This window comes from Rattus rattus, chromosome 5 (assembly GCF_011064425.1).
Source record: "Rattus rattus isolate New Zealand chromosome 5, Rrattus_CSIRO_v1, whole genome shotgun sequence".
NCBI classification, from domain to species: domain Eukaryota; kingdom Metazoa; phylum Chordata; class Mammalia; order Rodentia; family Muridae; genus Rattus; species Rattus rattus.
Genome location: NC_046158.1, coordinates 97,582,564 through 97,602,266, shown reverse-complemented (window position 1 = coordinate 97,602,266; position 19,703 = coordinate 97,582,564). Strand labels below are relative to the sequence as shown.

The 19,703-nt window shown below is 41.0% G+C and overlaps 1 protein-coding gene across 1 annotated transcript in view; it reads left to right on the top strand.

Annotated features, from left to right (window-relative positions):
- Ino80 (INO80 complex ATPase subunit) overlaps positions 1–19,703 on the top strand; it is a 96,686-nt gene that overhangs the window by 50,091 nt on the left and 26,892 nt on the right. The window contains exons 25-27 of the mRNA XM_032903970.1: positions 4,797–4,937; positions 10,366–10,591; positions 15,774–15,901. Coding sequence (XP_032759861.1) covers positions 4,797–4,937; positions 10,366–10,591; positions 15,774–15,901 — 495 coding nt within the window. The remainder of the gene's footprint in view (positions 1–4,796; positions 4,938–10,365; positions 10,592–15,773; positions 15,902–19,703) is intronic.

The window sequence follows — 19,703 nt, the reverse complement described above, 5'->3', positions numbered from 1 at the left end:
ATAACAAAAATGCATGCATACACGTAGATAAGAATAATAAAAGAAGAACAGTTTCTTATGTAATACAGATTTCAGATATATATTCAGTATAGGGTAAAACCAATTTTACTCTTAGGCTTTGTGGGGAGAGGCAGAGGAAGAAACTCCATATGGTCAATATTTATTTATGCCCACGGGGAAAAAGTAAAAGGTAACTGTGTGTTCAGCTATGAATGTAAGCTCTGTTGGTGTGTGTCCTCAGAGCTGTTTGGTAGGCGGTAATGTGTACTGGAGATTTTTTTAAAAGTTTTTATTTAAAGCTGAAAACTAGAACTATAGGAAATACCCTATTTTGAGATGGAATCTTTTTTTTTTTTTTTTTCCTTTCGGAGCTGGGGACCGAACCCAGGGCCTTGCGCTCACTAGGCAAGCGCTCTACCGCTGAGCTAAATCCCCAACCCCGAGATGGAATAATTTTTAAGCTATATCCAATTAAAGACCTGGTCAGAAATGATGATTGTCAAAAATTAAGTATCCTTATTAATTGCTATTTAACACTGTCTTTAGCAACAAATGTCATGGTATTAGCTATATTAGCTATAGCATGTTCATCTGTCTGTCTGTCTGTCTATCTAGGATTTTTTTTTTTTTTTTTTTTTTTTTTGCGTAGTAGCGCTGGCTGTCTTAGAACTCACTTTTTAGACCAGGCTAGCCTCAAACTCAATGCTTGACCCTGTCTTCCAAGTGCTGGAATTAAAGGAGTGTGCCACCATGTCTGGCTTTATTTGGTAAATTTTTTAAATTGCAAAATCTAAAACTGCCCTGGTTTCTCTGAACCACTTAGCTTAAAAGAATTGAGTATGTAAGGCTTTTAACAGGGCTACAGAGACTGGGAAACCTGGGGACCTGAGTTCTAGCTCCAGAACCAACAACTGCAGATTCCTGCAAGACATCTACTCATACACGGTGGCCCATGTTGCCTACACATATGTTTACACTAAATACAAACGCTTGCGCGTACACACACACACACACACACACACACACACACACACACACACACACACACACAGACATTGTAAAAGACAAGATATAACTTTTGCCAGGTTTAGTAGCATATGCTTCTTTTTTTTTTTTTTTTTTTTTTTTTTCTTTTTTGTTCGGGGCTGGGGACCGAACCCAGGGCCTTGCGCATGCTAGGCAAGCGCTCTACCACTGAGCTAAATCCCCAACCCCTGTTTGCTTGTTTTTCGATTCATGGTTTCTCTGTGTACCCCTGGCACTTTTGGAACTCCGTCTGTAGACCAGAGTGGCCTTAAACCCCGAGATTCACCTGCCTCTGCCTCCCAAGTGCTGGGATTAAAGGTATGTGCCACCATGCCAGCCCGATATTTTATTGATTGCTTTTGATGTGTTTTGACATCCTGTCATTTAAAAGGTTTTATTTTATTTTGTGTGTGTTCTTGCCTGCATGTGCATTTGAGTACCACATGGAGGCGAGAAGAGGGCAAAACTCACATACACAAATGTAGGCAAAGGCAAGTACACACGCAGGCAGGCCTGAACCCATGTCCTCTGGAAGACTAGAGTAGCTGGTGCGATCTCTCCAGCTCCTTTTATCACCTTCTTAATAATAACTACATTGTTGGAAGGAAGAAGTTCGAGAAAATGTTCATTCTCTTATGTATTTAGTCTGTAAATATAATCAATTTCTGCTGAGCTTTACTGTATGAGAATACTGAAAATAAAGATAGCTTAGAGATAGTGTAACTGTTGTTAAGATGCCCTAAGTATTCAAAGGCCATTAGCTTAGTTGTTGAGTTACTTCAGTTACCTATGCAGAGATGGTCTTCATGCCAGTGCTATCCCAACTACCAGTCCTGAACTACTCCTGAAATGAGCAGAATAGGCCCCTGGTCTCCTCCAATCCCAGGAGCGTAAGAGGACTTACTACTAATGTCAGCAGTACACTTCTGAGAAATCAGGAAAACAACAAACAATACGAAACAACATGGCTTCGTTTTTAGTCCTTGTCTCTACAGTAGTTAAACTTCTAAGGTAGTGTACCTAATTGTCAGTATTCATTAGTAAAGGGTGACAGCTGAATAATCTTCATATCAATCATTCAGGTGATAATAGATACAAATGTAAAGGGACAAAACTTTAGTGCAGAGACCAGCTTGCAAAAGAACAGTTGGTATTAAAAGATTAGAAGTACTTGGTGGGTGTTGCAAAGACCTCAACATCTATAGAAAAGACAAAGCACGTCAGAACTGCATGGGACTAGGCTTGTCAAAGCCCTGTGGGTACCTTTGTGACTAGAAACCACTGAAGATGCTGGTGAATGTGGTGGTGTCCACCTCCAATCCCATTCTTGGGGGCCTCAATCATGAGTACTATAGATGGAACCCATCTTAGAACATGAGTGAGACTTGTGCACACACAGGCCAACCAGTGCAGGCAGTCAACCTCCACTTAAAAATAGCTATGTCTTTTCATGGCTGTATTCAGAACATGATGAGTGAGTGGCTCATGAAAGCAGATAATGATGTGTATGTTCTATTGCACAGGAAGGGAATTTCTTACAATGATCCTGATAACTCAGAAGCTTTAGTCTATAAAATAGGCTCCCTATTTAATAGTGCATGAATGAGCAAAGACAGCCTGAAGTGTTTAACCGTTGTGATCCTACTCCTTGTTTTTATGACGTTAAATCAGTGCACGAGTTGTCTTGTGGATGATCTTCATCCAAATGGCTATTTAGATTACCAACCGGCACTGAAAAGTTAGTACAAGTAAACGACAGAATCAAGAATGAAGATCCAATGATAAAATGACTGATGCATCTACCATAATAGCCAGGGATGAAACATTTTTTTGGTGTGAAGGCTGCAGTGGCACTGGGTCCTGCTATTTCGTAGCATCCCACATTACAGGATCTGTGGATGGAGTGGCTTAGCTGGACCGGAAAGCTTGCTAAGATAGTCTTCACTCTCATCTCCCAAAGGCCTCACTTCCTTCCTTACCTTAGAAGAGTTAGCTTGGAGCACACTTGTGGAGTTGATGATGTTGTTTCTAATTTTTGCATGTACTGTCACACTTGTCTTTAAAATATTTTTTTCTCCTGGATTACATGAGTAAGTTTTGTCTTTACAAAAGCCCTTAATTGGAAGAAGATGGCAGAAGGGTTCATGTGAAAGAGTCCTATGTCAATTGGGCAGGGAAAGGCCTCAAGACAACCTCATAAAATAGAATTTTTTTGATTTGATAGTAGAAATATAGTAAGTTTTCTTTGTTGCTGGAATGGAACTCAAGTCCTTGTTTGTAGTAGGCAAGTACTCTAACCTTGAGCTATATTCTCAGTCTCTGATATAATAATGTGAATGAAGAATTTATACTTTAAAATACAGTTTCGGGGTTGGGGATTTAGCTCAGTGGTAGTGCGCTTGCCTAGCAAGTGCAAGGCCCTGGGTTCGGTCCTCAGCTCCAAAGAAAAATACAGTTTCATGTTGCTCAACTTTACCTAGAACTTACTATATAGCCAAGAATGACCTCGAATATCTAGTCTTCTTCATACCTAGCCTTTATTTGTTGCTGCAGTTTGAATATATGTGACCTCATGCATGCCAGGTAAGCACAATATCCCCAAGGAAATAATTAGTATTTTTAATTTTTTTTAGGCAGCTTTTTTTTTAGATTAAATGGGTAGTTATAATATACATATGTATGTATGTATAAAATTCGTTTCATTTTATTTCATGTGCATTGATGTGAGGTTGTCAGATCCCTGGAGTTACAGATAGTTGTGAACTGCTACGTGGGTGCTAGGTCCTCTGGAAGAGCAGCTAGTAACTCTTAACCACTGAGCTTCTCTCTAGTCTTGGTAGCTAAAATTTTTAAATGGTTGTCTGATGGAGGCTAAAGAGAGGTTGTTTTCTATTCATGTACATTTGTATTCCTGTCTCTGTTTGAATAAGAAAAACAATTAGCATGTGGTGGTATATGGTAACTTCTGCACTTGGGAGACAGTGACAGGAAGATTACCACAAGTTTTGAGGTCAGCCTTAGCTACTTAGTGACTTATAGCTTGGCCAGAGATGATTGCATAGTGCAACTTAAGTGATTCAAAAGAGTCACTATTGGCAGGATATTGTACCATACACCTTTAATCCCAGCACTAAGAAAGCAGCGGCAGATCTCTGAATTGAAGGCTAGCCTGGTCTTCATAAAGAGTTCTGGACCATCAAAGGCTACACTGTCTCAAAAAGAACCATCTTTGCTAGAACTACATGATGCTATTAGCAACTGATTTTATATTAAGAGAAAATTTAGATGAAAATAGTCTTAATCATCATGGTTTGGGTTTGCATCTGTAGTTACAACAAAGCACCTAGTGCACGCAGTATTTTGTCTGAAATATCTCTTCTGAAAGTAGAATTAGAAATGACACTTGCAGGTTGGAGAGATGACTCAGAAGTTAAGAGCACTGACTGCTTTTCCAGAGGTCCTGAGTTCAATTCCCAGCAACCATGTGGTGACTCAAAACCATCTATAATGGGATCTGATGCCCTCTTCTGGTGTGTCTGAAGATAGCTGCAGTATACTTATTACAAATAAAGTAAAATAAAATAAAAAAGAAATGGCACTTGTTTCTGTATTCTAATAAAACCACGTTTTGAAATCAGTGGGGCCTCAACTACATGTTGCTTGCTTGGTTCTAATAAATGGTTGTTTAGATAAAGTTCTTTAAGTTGAATAGTATGTGACTTATTAACAATAATTGTCCTTTCACTATTTTTATTTATTTTTTTTTATAGTCTCTTGTTTTCAGCAGCCACTGTAAAGCAGTGAGTGGCTACTCAGACCAGGTTGTCCATCAACGGAGATCAGCTACCTCCTCACTTCGTTGCTGCCTCCTCACTGAGCTGCCATCCTTTTTGTGTGTGGCCAGTCCACGAGTAAGTGCCACAGGAGGGAAGAAATGAAATAGACTATACTGTAAAAAATTAGCTAGTACCCAGGGGACGGTTTCTCAGCTGTTCAGATTTTGAAAAACAAGTCAGTCTTAGTTTGAAAGAAGAAAAGAGCTGGGTATGGTTATTCACTTTTGATCCCAAGACATGGGAATCTTGTGAGTTCCATAGAAAGTAAGACCCTATGTCAAAGAATATTAAAAATAGGAGAGCATCCATGATCCTGTCTTCCTAAGACAATATTTCTCACCTTGAAATGTGTAGATTTGCAGATTATTACATGGTGCGTGGTTAGAGACTGTAAACTGTAATGGAATAAGCAATCTGTCAGGTACATCAGTCCTTACCAGGATCAGGGAAAAGGAAGCCATTGTCACCTGCTTTGAAGTTTTATTAAGGATGTCATCGAATTGTGGCTCAATTAGTTGAAGATTCTATTTGGCCTTATCTTTGTACAGTCCAGGATCAGGCAGTTTCCTAGTGTGGTGGTTCCCACCTCCTCAACAGCCTTGCTCAGACTATGGTTCCCAGGTGAGCTCCACCTGAACAGCAACTAGTGCTTGTACTAACCGTTCAGTGGTTTAAACTTCTGGGGGGTGGCGGGAGCTGGTGGTATTTCTGTTGTTTTCAGCTTTGAGCGTTTCTGTCTTCCCATACCCTAATTATCACAATACTCCCAAGATTGCTGACAAAAGGCCCTGAAAAGTTTACTTTGATTTACTGGATTGAGTACTCTGTCTATGTCTTCAACTTCCTTCCTTTCGTCATTGATTATAGCCAGACAAAAATACTCCCATATTCCAGAAGAGGTATGTGAAGGAAGAAAGGCAGAATAGTGATGTGACCAAGCTCAGTGTTCAGAGAAAAGACACTGAAAACATTTCTGTTTTCCCACCTTGCTGTTTTCTTTTCTTCAGGAAGAGTAGTTAGCCAAGGAGCTCCTTCCCTTTTGTGCTTTGATCTTGTTGCTTAACCCATCCCAAGTTTTCACAGTTCCATCCAAAGAAATTGTTTTAGGTTTTCCTTGGAAACATTTACCTTCCATTATTTTTATCAGCTTGCATACTTTGTTAAATGTACCAAAAAGAGAGTCTGACAAGGGGTGTAAAGGAAGATGAATAGCAGTGAGTGTGAATCGTGTGGGTTGCTGCCTGCTTAGATTTCTGTCTGAGGTCCTGTGCTGTGTGAACCTAATTATTATGCCACTCTCAGCCCTGTTTGCTGGGTATTTATGGAGAAAGTATTCCGGTTTCTCTGGAGAAATCTTAGAATTATAGTTGATTAGTGAGACGTATTTTTTTATAGAAAGTACCTAAAGCCAAGTTCTTGTATAGAGAGCAGCCTGAGGCTTCACTGCTACCTGGCTGCTCTCATTCTCTTTTATCCTGATCTCTGCACCAAGATCCTAAGAGAGGAAGCTTAGTTTTCTGAAAGAGGAATGCCAAAACTATTATTCCTGTATGTCATAAACCCAATTAAAACTACTAAAAATTGATTTATGCACATAAAAAATTCTGTTATGTTTCAAGACTTTCCAAATCTCTATGACCAACATTACTCAAAAACAGTCTTCCCAAGATCAGAAATTTAAACCTACAAAAAAATAGTAAAGTCCAGTCCTGGCCAGAAGTGTGAAGACTTACATCCCCATCACTCTTCCATTTGGGTGGTTACGGTAAGAGGCTGTGAGTTCAAGTCAAGCATTGTCTCATAAGGAGTGAAGGAGAGAAGAGCAGAGAAAACTGTTTTTACAGGGGCTAGCCAGAAGTCTGAACTACCATGTCTGATGGCATTCTTTCTCTGAAGAATAATAAATGTGGTTTAGCAGTGAAGGTGCACACATTTTGAGGCCAGCATGGTCTACAGAGCTAGTTCTAGGACGGTAAGGGCTTCACAGGGAAACTCTTAACTCTAACCATACCCCTAACACCAGAAAAAAAATTAAGCTTGAAGGAAGTTGTAGTCACTGTAAATGTGCTGTCTTTACCACCCTCTTTCCCACACATTCTCTTGCCTCACGCTTGTGGTTTTATCATGTAGCATGTGCTGAACTTGAAATAGGAATTATTACACCATCTTTTTGAGGACATAAATTCTAAACATGTCTGAATATTTTATACAAATATAACGAGGCTTCATCTTCTGTATCCGCCCTAGGGCCAAGTGAAGTGACATTTCATAAGATGCCATTCATTCTATTGAGCTTAAACATTTGGTGAGGAGAGAGAAATTGGTATCCTTGGATCCTTGACTGACCTACCACTGCTAGAAGTCATTTCTCTGGTTCATGCTCTTGGATAACTGCCATTAAGGAAGGAGCTGTTTATCAGTAGCTGAGAAATAGTTGTACATGGTTAGTTGAGTAAGGAAGAGCCTGGGTATTCATCTTACCAAACCCCAGAAATGTTTGGAGCAGTCACTCTCCCACAGCTAGAACAGAAGCACACATGTCAGGAAGGACGCCCTAAATGCTTGATGAAGCGTCTCCTGAAACTCCAGTAACTTAGGAGGTTAGTGAAGCAAGGCATGGGGTTTGTGTGGGCAAGTTGCAAGAGGCACAACCTTTAGACATTGTGATATGATGTTGTCACGTACAAAAAGAGTTGTGTTTTATTTGTAGCTATCCATGAATGCATCTGACCTGCAAGCACAGGTTAGATATGCCTGAACTAGACACGGCGCGTATTTCCACTGGGTGAAGGGAGGAATGTCTTTCATGCCTCATCGCCCTCTACCTACACCATCAGTTTGCAAAGTCAGCACAAGGTGTCTAAGCTGGAGTGAATGTAGGAGTAGGATTTATTCTAAGTAGATATGTACTTTTTTTGCTCTTTTAGACTTCCAAAATATACCATTCACATATTTAGATCATTGTTTTCTACAAGTCCACATGTATATTGAACCAGGGCTTAGCACCAAAGCTTTTCAAAAACTTTAAATGAATGATTAAGAATTGGGTCTTTAGTTAGACTCGCTGCGCCTACATGATGACTTACTACTGATCACTCCAGTTCTAAGGACTCTGTTAGCCTCTTTTGACTTCATGGACACTAGGCACGCATATAGTGCATATACATACATGTTAGGAAAACATACACATTAAAAAAGATGTGTGCCTTGTATTCAGCCTTGGACTTGGATGTCAGCAAAAAATGAAATCTTGGTGAAAGTTTATAACCGGAAAGTTTTGCTTTTTAAACTGCTAAGAGCGCCTAGATCTGAGTCCTTAGCAAGGAGAGAAGTGTGCCTGCGTCACTATCCTTCCATTGCACTTCATCCTGAGCATCTAGCGTCTGGTTTTCCATCTTGAGATTATGGCCCAAAGTCTGAGCTATGTTTCATTTCAGAAAGTCAGGAGAAGGTAGAGGATTTGTGTTTTAGTGTAAAATATACCAATGTTAGTTTCCACTCTCCAGTATCCCAGAACTGGGAAAGCTAAGACAGAAGGAGTATGAGTTTCAGGCTAGCTGGGCCTACATGTGAGATCTGCTTCCCAAAACCATAGAGTCTAGGGATGTAGCTCAGTGGAAGAAAGTTTATCTAACATGAGTAAGTCCGTGAGTTGAGTTCCCATTTGGAGAGGGTAATGCAGTCAGGAAGAAAAAATTTAGAATTTTACTCATTCTGGAGTGCATGGTGTTTGAATATATGCAGAACCTTCCCCTAAGGCCAAACATTTAGTCATTTTATAGAAGTACAGCTGTTAGATATTTTGAGGTGATGTGACTAACATCCTACGTGGTAGATGTCTGCTCGCGCCCAGAGTCTGCTGGATTGCTGCTGAGTAGAGAAACCATTTCATAGAGATGCAGTTCTTGTAAACCTGCTTTGTGTTTCCATCTGTGTAATAGCTATTGAAAGATAAAGTGAGTGTGAAGGAAAACAACAACAAAAATACTCTGAAGGAAAGAAAAGCAGTAAGGTCTCCTAGACTTGTCTGCAGGAACATTTCAACCCTGACCAAGCTTGGCCCTTTGCTCTGACCTTAGGTAATTTTGCAGCTGAGCCATAGATGGTGCTGTTTCATAACAGACTCAGTTCCTCTCCGGCTGCCAGCCAGTGCTGTTTATTTTGTTTTTCTGTCTTGGTACCTTGTGACTCTTAGAAGCATCTGCAACTGGTTCCACATGCAGCCGTATTGTGTAGCTCCGACTCCTCGGCCGGGGTATTTATTGGCTCCCCCTCCTAGCATCATCTCTGTGATCTGCTCCCATCACGGAGCATATCCAAGCTTGAGGTTCACTCCTCGAACAGTTCATGGCAGAGCAGATTTCCTAGCAACCTGTCTTCTGAGAAATAATAGAGCTGCCTAGCTTGGTACAACAAATGCCCTGTGCTCTGATCCCTCCACACCCTGGCCTGAGCTCTTCATACCTTCTGCCTCCCCATCTCTTTGTCTGCTTTTAAATTTTGTCTTATTTACTGCTTACCATGAATGGGCTTTTAGCTTTTTCATCATGTTGGACTGGTGGATTACTGTAGCCTTTATTTGTTAACAAGAGGTTATGTTTAACAGTCTACTACCACGTGACATCACAGATAAACAAACCTGTGTTTCTAAATTGGCAAAGCACTCTTTTTCCATTGGGAAGGCCACATTTTAGTTTCATAAGAATGTACTACATGATGACATAAGAGTTTTACGCAGTCTCTGCTCTAGCCAGGAAATGAATATGTTGCTTATTGATGTTTGCTTCCTTCTGTCCCCTATGTTCCTTTTTCTTTCTCCAGCATGGTTTGAAAAAAGGTTTCCCCTTTTTTCCATTAGGTTTATCCATGAAAAGTATTGAGAAACAAAGAAGTTTTGCCATGAAAGCATTAAATAGAGCTTCAGATGTGTCAAACACTGTAGTCCTTTCATGATGGCTGTCTGTCTCCTGCTCCCTTTCTGCCATCTGTCATAAGTGGCCATAGTACTTGCAAACCACATCTAGTAACGAGTGGGTGGTAAATATATATTGAGAGTAGATATTGCCAGACTAGACTCCTACTTTATCTACACATGCCAGTTTCTTTTTGTATCTTATGATTGCAGGCTCATGCTATTAGAGATTAGCATTTTACCCAGAGACCCTCTCAGAGTTAGTTTTTGCCATCATCTTACTTGGTTAGATGAGGAACTTTAAAGCCAGCAGTCTGAGATTATTCACCTTGATCTGATTTCAGAGTTCTGGGCATAGGGATAAAGCTCAGCATTCACAAGCCTGAAACTTGCCTGTCATCCCACACTGGGTAGATGAAAGTAGTAGGATCAGGTGTTCAAGGTCATCCCTGGCTTCCTGAGAATTTGGAGGCCAGCCTGAGTTACATGAGATCCTGGCTCAGAAGAAAAAAGTTGATTTCCCTCGAAGGCTTGATGTGTGTGAAAAATGGCAGAAGAACCATTTTATTGTCAGCGAATTTTTCCCTGCAGGTCACCGCAGTGCCGTTGGATTCTTACTGTAATGACAGAAGTGCAGAGTATGAGAGAGGAGTTCTGAAGGAAGGAGGGAGTCTGGCTGCCAAGCAGTGTTTGTTGAATGGGGCTCCTGAGCTGGCTACGGATTGGCTGAATCGCAGATCCCAGTTCTTCCCAGAGCCAGCTGGAGGGCTGTTGAGCATTAGGCCCCAGAACGGCTGGTCTTTCATCAGAATCCCAGGTGAGTTTTCTGTTCTTTGGAACATGTTTTCAGCTTTGACAAGAGGAGAATGGGAGAGCAAGCTCATGTGATAGTTTTTATTATTTGGAATTCAGAGTTCCTGAGATTTCTGTCTCTCCTCACCTGTAATTTATAGGTTAAAAATATGAGTACTTTGTGTCTTGAGTGCAAAGATGGTAATTGAAATGTTTCTAGATTTGTTCTTGAGTACTCTCCTTTGATAAGAAGAGTATAAGGCCACTTTTTAAAAGGGTTGGGGTGAGTACTTATCTGGTATGCACAAAGCTGGGATTCCATTCCCACCAGAGACCTCCCCACTCCCCACCCCCCACCCCCAAAGAAAACCCCCCACAAAGTTTAGGAACAGCTTCAGGTCGAATGAGTGCAGTTGTCTTGTGCCATTGCCAGTGGAATGAATGAGAATGTCGTCACTCCCAGAGCGCCTGGTTAAGTAGCATAAACAGTGTCCTGCACAAGGTCTAGAGATCTAAATGATAGCAAGAGGAAAAACAGTGTGTTTTGTGCCAAAACACGAGCAGATTCCCAGACCCCCTTGGGTCAAGGTCCAGGGTGGAAAGGAAACTAGGTTTTCATCTTTGCTTTAGTGGGGCTGCACTTAAGGAAGTTGAACACAGAGGGTTCACAGACCGATGCACTTTACACCTGCTGCCAGCGTGCAGAGTGCAGAGTGCAGCGTGCCGCTACAGTGTTAGTTTGGTGGTCCAAGTTCTCTGCGATCTTGATTGTATTATTATTGAAATTTAATGGATGTATACTAGGGACTATACTCTCAAAAGGGAGCATCTAGTATAAGTGACAGCTGGATTCCAATATGGAGGGCCTGTTTGTCTTTTTTCTTGTTGGAGGCTTTGCCATCCTGTTGGTAGCCTTTGGAGTGCTTTGACTGTAAGATGTCTGACTGGGTATATGAAAGCTACATTGCATATGGAAATGACTTTAGAATACAGGAAAGCAGTGGGTAACCGTGTTTAGAAGTTAAGGGAAAGCCCAGGCATGAAGTAAGACAGGGTGGACATTGCAGACACACAGGTGGAGTGGAGACTAGGTACCCAAAGAAGCACGATGCACTGCATTTCTTCCTCCTTCACTCTGGCTCTCTGGTTCCCAGTATAGGAGTAGAAGGCCTATTGCTGGCGCTGTGGGAATCTCTTGTGGCTTTTCCTGTTCTTTGAAAGAAAAATGGACCTTGTTTAAATAGCAGGAAGTGTCTGAGTTCTTTTCGCATCGATAAAAAGCACCAGCCTCACTGGCTGTTTACTGTGAGAACCAACAAGCTCCTCACCGACCCCATTGTACTCTGTAGGCTAGCTGGGGTGGGGGCAGGGAGGGTATCATTTGAACCTGTGTTTTATCTCTTCTATACTTTTACATTTTTTGTTTCCCTGGGAAAGGTGGAGTCTTTTGCATTCTTTGGAAGACTGAACAAAAATTGATGAATTTCATACTTCGATTGCTTTTGCAGGTTTCAGCTGTTCAGAGGGCTTCTTTCCTTGGAAGAGATATTTAATCTTTTGTCTTGTGACTGAATAGGGTCCTAGGCTGTAGACAGTAAGAACCCATTTTTAAATGTAAATACCATAGGATTGCAGGAAAGATTATGAGAGAATGGATAGTTCTGATTGTTTCAAGATCATTTGAGGTCTTACTATTTTTTTTTTTTTTTGAAGATTTATTTATTTATTCATGTGTGGGAGTACACTGTAACTGTCCTCAGACACACCAGAAGAGGGCATGAGATCCCCATTACAGATGGCTGTGAGCCACCATGTGGTTGCTGGGAATTGAACTCAGGACCTCTGGAAGAGCAGTCAGTGTTCTTAACCACTGAGCCACCTCTTCAGCCTGAGGTCTTATTTTAAAGGAAGGGCTGAGGCTGGGTTTAACTGAATGGAATCTTCTTGATTTCTAGGTAATTATGTTTCTGGCCTTTGTCTTGCTTTGCCCCAGGCAGTGCTTTTGTTCATCATACCTTGGTAGCTCTTAAAAATTGAATGATGTATACCAGACCCCAAAGATACCAGTGTGGACAGCAAAAAAAGCCTTGTTTTTCTACATATCTCACTGAGGACAAATTCTGGACACTGATTTGCTCTGTGTATGTAGCACACTTACTGAAGAACTCAGATATTTTTGGTTGTTTTAAGTGTTTCAATCTCTTGGTTCAAGTCTGTTTCTTTGGGACTTTTCTTTCAGTCCTTAGACAAATGAGTCTAAGGATGTAGCTCACCGGTATAGCACTCACCTTGTATGTATGAGCCCTGTGTTTGACCCCAGCACCACAGAAGCAAAACAACCCAGATTTTGTCCAACTCCCTTCACGTCCCTCAGTGACAATCAGGCAATACTTGATGTTTCACTATGTGCATGTGTGCTTGTGTATATGTGTGCATGTGTGTCTTTACCTCTTCACCTTTCTAATATTAGCATCAGTTCATCCTAGTTACCAAACTAAAGAAATTCTGGGAAGCAGGAAGTGTGAAGACTGTTTAAGCATAGTTTTAAAGTCAATAAGGGGTTGGAGAGGCAGCTGCCAAGTTAAGAGAATTTGCAGCTCCTACAGAGGACCCAGGTTTAGTTCCCAACACCCATATTGTGGCTTACAAAAGTCCAAATCACTAGTTCCAGGATTTCCAATGCCCTCCTAACCTCCATAGGTACCATGCACATATATGGTATGTATACATACATACATACATACATACATACATACATACATACATACATACATACGGGCAAATATTCATACTTTCTTAGGGTTAGTATTGCTGTGATGAAACCTAGGAGGACAGGGTTTGCTGGTTTATGCTTCCACATTGCTGTTCATCAGTGGAGGAGGTCAGTCAGAAGCTCAAGCAGGGCAGGAACCTAGAGGGCATAGAGGAGTACTTCTTACTGGCTTGCTCATAATAGTTTACTCAGGCTAATTTCTTATAAAATCCAGGACCACCAGCTCAGGGGTGTTACTACCCACAATATGCTTGGCCCTCTCCCATCAATCATTAGTTAAGAAAGTGCTTTACAGCTGGATTTTATTGGAGGCATTTTCTCAACTTGAGGTTCTGTGATTTCTGATAACTCTAGCTTGTGCCAAGTTGACATAAAACTAGCCAGTACACATACACATAAGATAAATAAATCTTTTATTACAAAGTCACGATGCCTCACAGATTCTAGACACCATACAGATTTGTGTGTACTCTACTGTTTGTTCTGAAGGGGTGTGTCTGAGTGGAGAGAGGACATAAGCAGGCTATAAAAATGTAGAGAGCTTAGCTTGCCCACTCCTTTTAGTGACTGAAAAATGTATGGTTTTAAAAAAGGGAAAACTGGGAAATACTAAAAGCTATCAAAATTGAGACTCCTGACATGCCCTAGAGAAGGAATTGTGAGGAGAAGGGAACTTCTGAGTTGTTCGGAAAGCATGGCTGCCCAATCAGACTAGGAATTTCCACTGGCCTCCTTGTCTGGTGCCAGGGCGAAAGCTCGGCACTCACTCCTGTCCCGCTGCAGTCACTTGATTGTGCTGGTGAGGAGACAGCAAAGAGAAGAGCATTTCAGTAATCTAAACAGGAGCAAACAAAGAGGCTGAACAAAGGTGTGGGCCACAGCGGCAGGGAGGGCGGGCGGGCAGTGTGTCCTGGCAGCATTCCGAAGGTGGGAAAAGGCGGGCTGCAGTGCAGAGGAGTAAACATCCAGGACCCATAGCTTTGTAGCAAAACAGAGCAGCTGGTGATTTGTTATGGTGCTGTCAGCACATCCGTTCTTGTTCAGTGTAGACAATAATTGTGTACTTGGCAAATAGTGGCAAGAATGACAGTTGAGAACTCTTGGACTCCTCTCAATACTTGGCCTTTGCAGTTCTGAAGAAAGAGCATGCTTTAACTGGGGAACTAAGGATAGTCAGTTTGACTTCGTATTGTCTCTTTTACTTTTTGTAGGCAGTTGCCAGTGTAACATTCTCTGTATTGTTTCTTTTCTTTTTCTGTGTTCCCTAGCCACTTCCATACATGCTCTAATCAACCCCTCAAGCCTCCTTTCTTCCTCTTCTGTTGTAGCAATTGTTCAGGGCATGTTTATGAACAGTCTGCAAACAGGAAACTCTCCTTCCTGGATATGATAGTGAATGGTACTGAATGGATAAGATGAAAACTTGTGAGTTTAATGTTCTTAAAAGATCTCTGGCTGAAATGTGTTTTATATGGGAAGAGGAAGGAGAAAACACAAGTTAGTGAGTGAAAGCAGTTTTCATTTCACAGAAACTCAAAGTCTGTTCCTTCTGAAATCCTGGGAGTAGGGTCTATTGAAAGAGCACATACTGGGCACATGGCCCTGGGATTGATAGCTGGGTATTGAAGAGTTTCAGAGGTGAACACATTTATTTGCCTTTCTTGGTGTTTACCTTGTTTCCAGACTTCTGTCCGTATCTCTATACATTCTCATGCTTTCAGGATAGAACCACTGTTCTAGCCACTATTCTGTTGCTCTGAAGAGACACCATGACAAATACAGCTTATAAAAGAAAGCATTTAATTAGGTGCTTACAGTGTTACAATCTAAGTCCATGATCAGCCTGGCATAGCATAGAGCAGGCAGGCAGACATGGTGTTGGCACAGTAGCTGAGAGCTCACCTCTTTCCTACAAGTTGGAAGCAGAGAGGGAAAGAGACTGGGTCTGACATGGCCTTTAGAAACCTCAAACCCCACTCCCAGTGACATTTCCTCTAACAAAGCCACACCTGCTAATCTTTCCCAAAGAGTTCACTAACAGGATCAAGCATTCATGAGTCTCATTGAAACAGTACAAGCACTGAATTGGAAGAAACAAGTTTCTAGAGATAAGTAAACAAAGGAGTAGAGATTCCAGGTTACTGACAACACAGGACTTATTTGTCATTGGCAATAACTTTGTATCCTTGGTGTCCACTCAGTAAGACTGTGCATCAAACATCTACTAGTCCTGTCAGCTGAAAGGCTGTCTCCCCCCCAGAGACAGGATTTAACAGTGCTTTCCATTCTGCTTCTAGAGCACGTCCCTGTTCCCATGAGACAAGCAATCCTGATAATAGAAATTCTGGCTGCATACAACTTTGTAGTGAGTGATTTGTCGCTTCAATTAAACAGTTTCCTCCCTCCATCCCCCCCCCCTTTTTTTTCTCACCAGGCAAGGAGAGCCTCATCACTGACAGTGGAAAGCTGTATGCCCTTGATATCCTGTTGACTCGGCTCAAGTCTCAAGGACATAGGGTCCTTATCTACTCTCAGATGACCAGAATGATAGACCTGCTGGAGGTAGGAGAAGGAACCTTGGGGACCTAGGAGTCTTTGACATTTAATTTTGATAGGAATCCGGTGTCCCTACTAATATCAGCTTTTTGTGGTTTTATAGTCTATAGAAGGAGCAGAAGTGCCCCACCCCCTAATAATGCAGAGGACTTCTATTTCTCCCCTAGCTGGGAAGTAGAATACTTTTTTTTTTCTTTTTTTCGGAGCTGGGGACCGAACCCAGGGCCTTGCGCTTGCTAGGCAAGTGCTCTACCACTGAGCTAAATCCCCAACCCCAGAATACTTTTTACTAGAAAAGAAATTCCACAATTTTAAAGCAGCTCCCAGCTTGGTAGGTTCTTGAATTCTATATAGAAGTCAGGATTGGGGATTCGGTTTTTTATATAAAAACCTAGGGAGCAGCTCTTCAAGCAGACTTAAATGTAATGGTTCTCATCTTGACTATATATTGCAGACATTGGAATAAGGTCTGAGAATTAACTAGTATATTTAAAATTTAAAGTTAACTGAAGTAATGTTAATGTATAGCAATGGTTCACCACTGTTAGCCATCAAAGACAACTTTGTGGTGTATTTTTGTTTGTTTGTTTAGTTAGTTACATGTTTGGGTTCTCTCTATTTTATTGTCTGAATGATGACTTATTTGTGGAAGGGGGAGAGATCATAGACGTAGAATAGAACAGGAACAAATAATCACAAGCCAACAGAGAGAAGTCTCTTATAGGAAAGCTGCAGGAGGCTAAGGTATCTGGTAATCAGAACTATGTAAACAGCTCATATTTTTTACTTGGGTTTAATATGTGAAAGGTTCTATGTTCCAGCCTGCTGCTTCAAGGAGTAATTAAGTAGCGATTACCATGACCATTTCTATCTAAGAATAAGGGGATAAGAACCCTGGTAATAACAGAAGGAATGAATACAATAAAAGGTTAGGTCGGGCCATTGAGATGACTCAGCAGATAAGGACACCTGCCTCCAAGTCTAAAGATGTTCGTTGAGTCCCCAGAACCCACATGGTTGAAAATGCACAAATTGTCTTCTGACCTTCACATGGTACATCTATGCATGCACACATATACACACCCACAAACACAAATTATAAACATTATTTTAAAAAGTGGTGGGAAGCTCGGAGGGGTTTTTCTTGTTTGTTTGTTTTTTTGTTTGTTTGTTTGGTTTTTTTTTTTTTTTTTTGGTTTTTGGGGGTTTTGTTTGTTTGTTTTTTTGGAAGGTGGGTTTTGTAGTGAGTTTATCTATTGGAGGCAGGTTCCTTTTTATAATTTGACAACTTCTTTTAGTGATATATTGTATTTTTATCTCTTTAAGTCCTAGATTTTAATTTTGTTTTTTGTTTTTTTCCTTTTTGTCGGAGCTGAGGACCGAACCCAGGGCCTTGCGCTTCCTAGGCAAGCGCTCTACCACTGAGCTAAATCCCCAACCTTGGATTTTAATTTTTAACTTGACAAACTTTCTGATTTGTTTTATGACATCACGTATTTATAAATGATAGGAAACTCCTAACAAGTTCTAGTATAAGAGAGGTGATTAAGCCGCTGGTGTATATGTTTTGATTGATTGGTGTTTATGCCAGTCTCACATTTCCCAACATAGAGCTCAGAAAGTGGAACCTAGGACTTTATTCATGTATGTTAAGTAAGTGATATCCTCAGCCATGTCTGATGGTGTAAATCTTACATACAGTAAGGTTCTAATAGTCCAACTAAAAGGACTGGTGTGCCTCCCACCCTCCTCTCAGACCAAGTGATGCCAACAGCTAAGACAAGGGAAGTACGATCTACAGTAAGGCTCCTTTTAGTTCCTGTGAGCTACTTGCTTCATCCTGAGGACTTGGGGAGGTCCTGGTGAAGTAGTGACTGCCAGCTGTTATGAATTACAAAGAGGGGCTGAAGAAATGGCTCAGCTGTTAATGTCACTGGCAGCTCTTCTGCAGGTTCAATTCCCAGCACCTACATGGCAGCTCACAACTCTCTCAGATCCAACCACTACACTGCCATCCCACAAATGTAGTTCACAGACATATATGCAAGGAAAACACCACACACAGTTTTTTTCTTTTTCTTTTCTTTTTTTTTTTAAAAGAGCAATACACAATGAGCTTAGTAAAGGTAGCAAAAGTCTTTCTTTTGGGGGGCCTTTCTTATGCCAGGTGCCCAAGGAGGTAACAAGAGGGCTTTGGATCCCCCTGGATCTGGAGTTGAGGATGGTTGTGGGCCCTAAGATACATCTCTCTGAGAGAACTCTGATTTCATAATGTAGGCACTTAAAGCTACATAAACTTTCCTCTTAGGACTACTTGCATTAAGTTTTTGTTTTGGTGGATCCTTTATTTCCATTTGATTCAGAGAATTTTATGTCCTTTGTAAGAGGAAGTAACTGACTTTCCAGGGTCACATTGTTCTAAATATTTTCATTTTTATGTATACGTGGAGGAAAGGGGTCTGGACATATGAATAAAGTTGCCAAGGGGCCAGAGGATAGTGTGCGATCCCTTAGGGCAGGGATCACAGGCCATCATTGTGAGCCTCTCTATGTGGGTACAGAGAACCAAACTTAAATCCTTACGAGAGCAGTGTGTTCTCTTCACTAGGGAGGCAACTCTGCAGTCGTATTGCTCTCATCTTGATTTCCTGAAAGAACCTACCTGTTCATTCTTCATTAATGTGTGTTTAATCTCCTGATATTGTACATTCACTGGGATTTTATTTGCTGCTGACTTGTGTTCTTACTCCATTGTGATCACACACTATACACAAGATTATTTCAGTTTTTCTCTATTTGTTGAGCCTTACTTTTTGTCCTACTATATAGTCTATTTTGGAGAAAGTTACACTATGGCAAAGGTCATTAGTGCCACAGGAAACCAATATAAATATTTCCAAAATATAGAACTTACTACTGGCCTCTAGATTTTGGTTAGTTTTTGTAGTAATGAGGGTTGAAATAGTCACTTAACTACAACCCTGGTTATCTTTTCAATTTCTTATTGTAAAATACCATCTCATTGAGCAGCCTAGACTGGTCTTAGTCACTCAGTATCCCAAGCAGGCCTTGGACTTACCCTCCTACTTTAGTCTTCCAAGTAGCTGGAATTACAGAGCTGTGCCACAAGGCCTGGCTTTTTCAGTAGATTTGAACCTCCAGTTTACCTTTGCTGCGGTTATTAATAGATATATTCTAAGACTCCCCAGTACCTGAGACATACATACTATTTTTTTCTGTACGTACCTAAGATAGTTATATCAAGAGAATACTGGTAGCTAATAATAAAATAAAATATGATACACTATACCAAAGTTATCTAAAAAGTATAAACTGTCCTGGTATGGTACATACAAGCCTTCAATCCTACCATTGCACAGGTAGGCAGATCTCTAAGTTCAGGGGCATTCTGGTCTGCACAGAGTTTCAGGGATACATAGTAAGGCCCGATCTCATAAGTAGAACCCTTATTAGTTTCTTGTTTCCCATTTCATATTTTCAACATCTGCTTGACTGTACACAGACTGATACATGGAGTGTGGAACCAGAGGCTGAGGGGCTCTTGGTACTGTTGGTTGAGAAGAGGACACTGAGACTACCTGCTTCTCCTGTTGCTCCGGCTGCCATTGAGTTTGCTCTGTAGCTGAGGTGGTTCTTAAAACTCCTGAACCTCCTCCTACCACCACCTTCCAATTACTGAAAAGAAACTCACTGTGTTCATACCTATGAAAAATTGTTTAGTGACAGAAAAACCATTTTAGTTTGGGGATTGTTTTATTTGGGGGAGATCGTTTTTATAAAGCCCTTA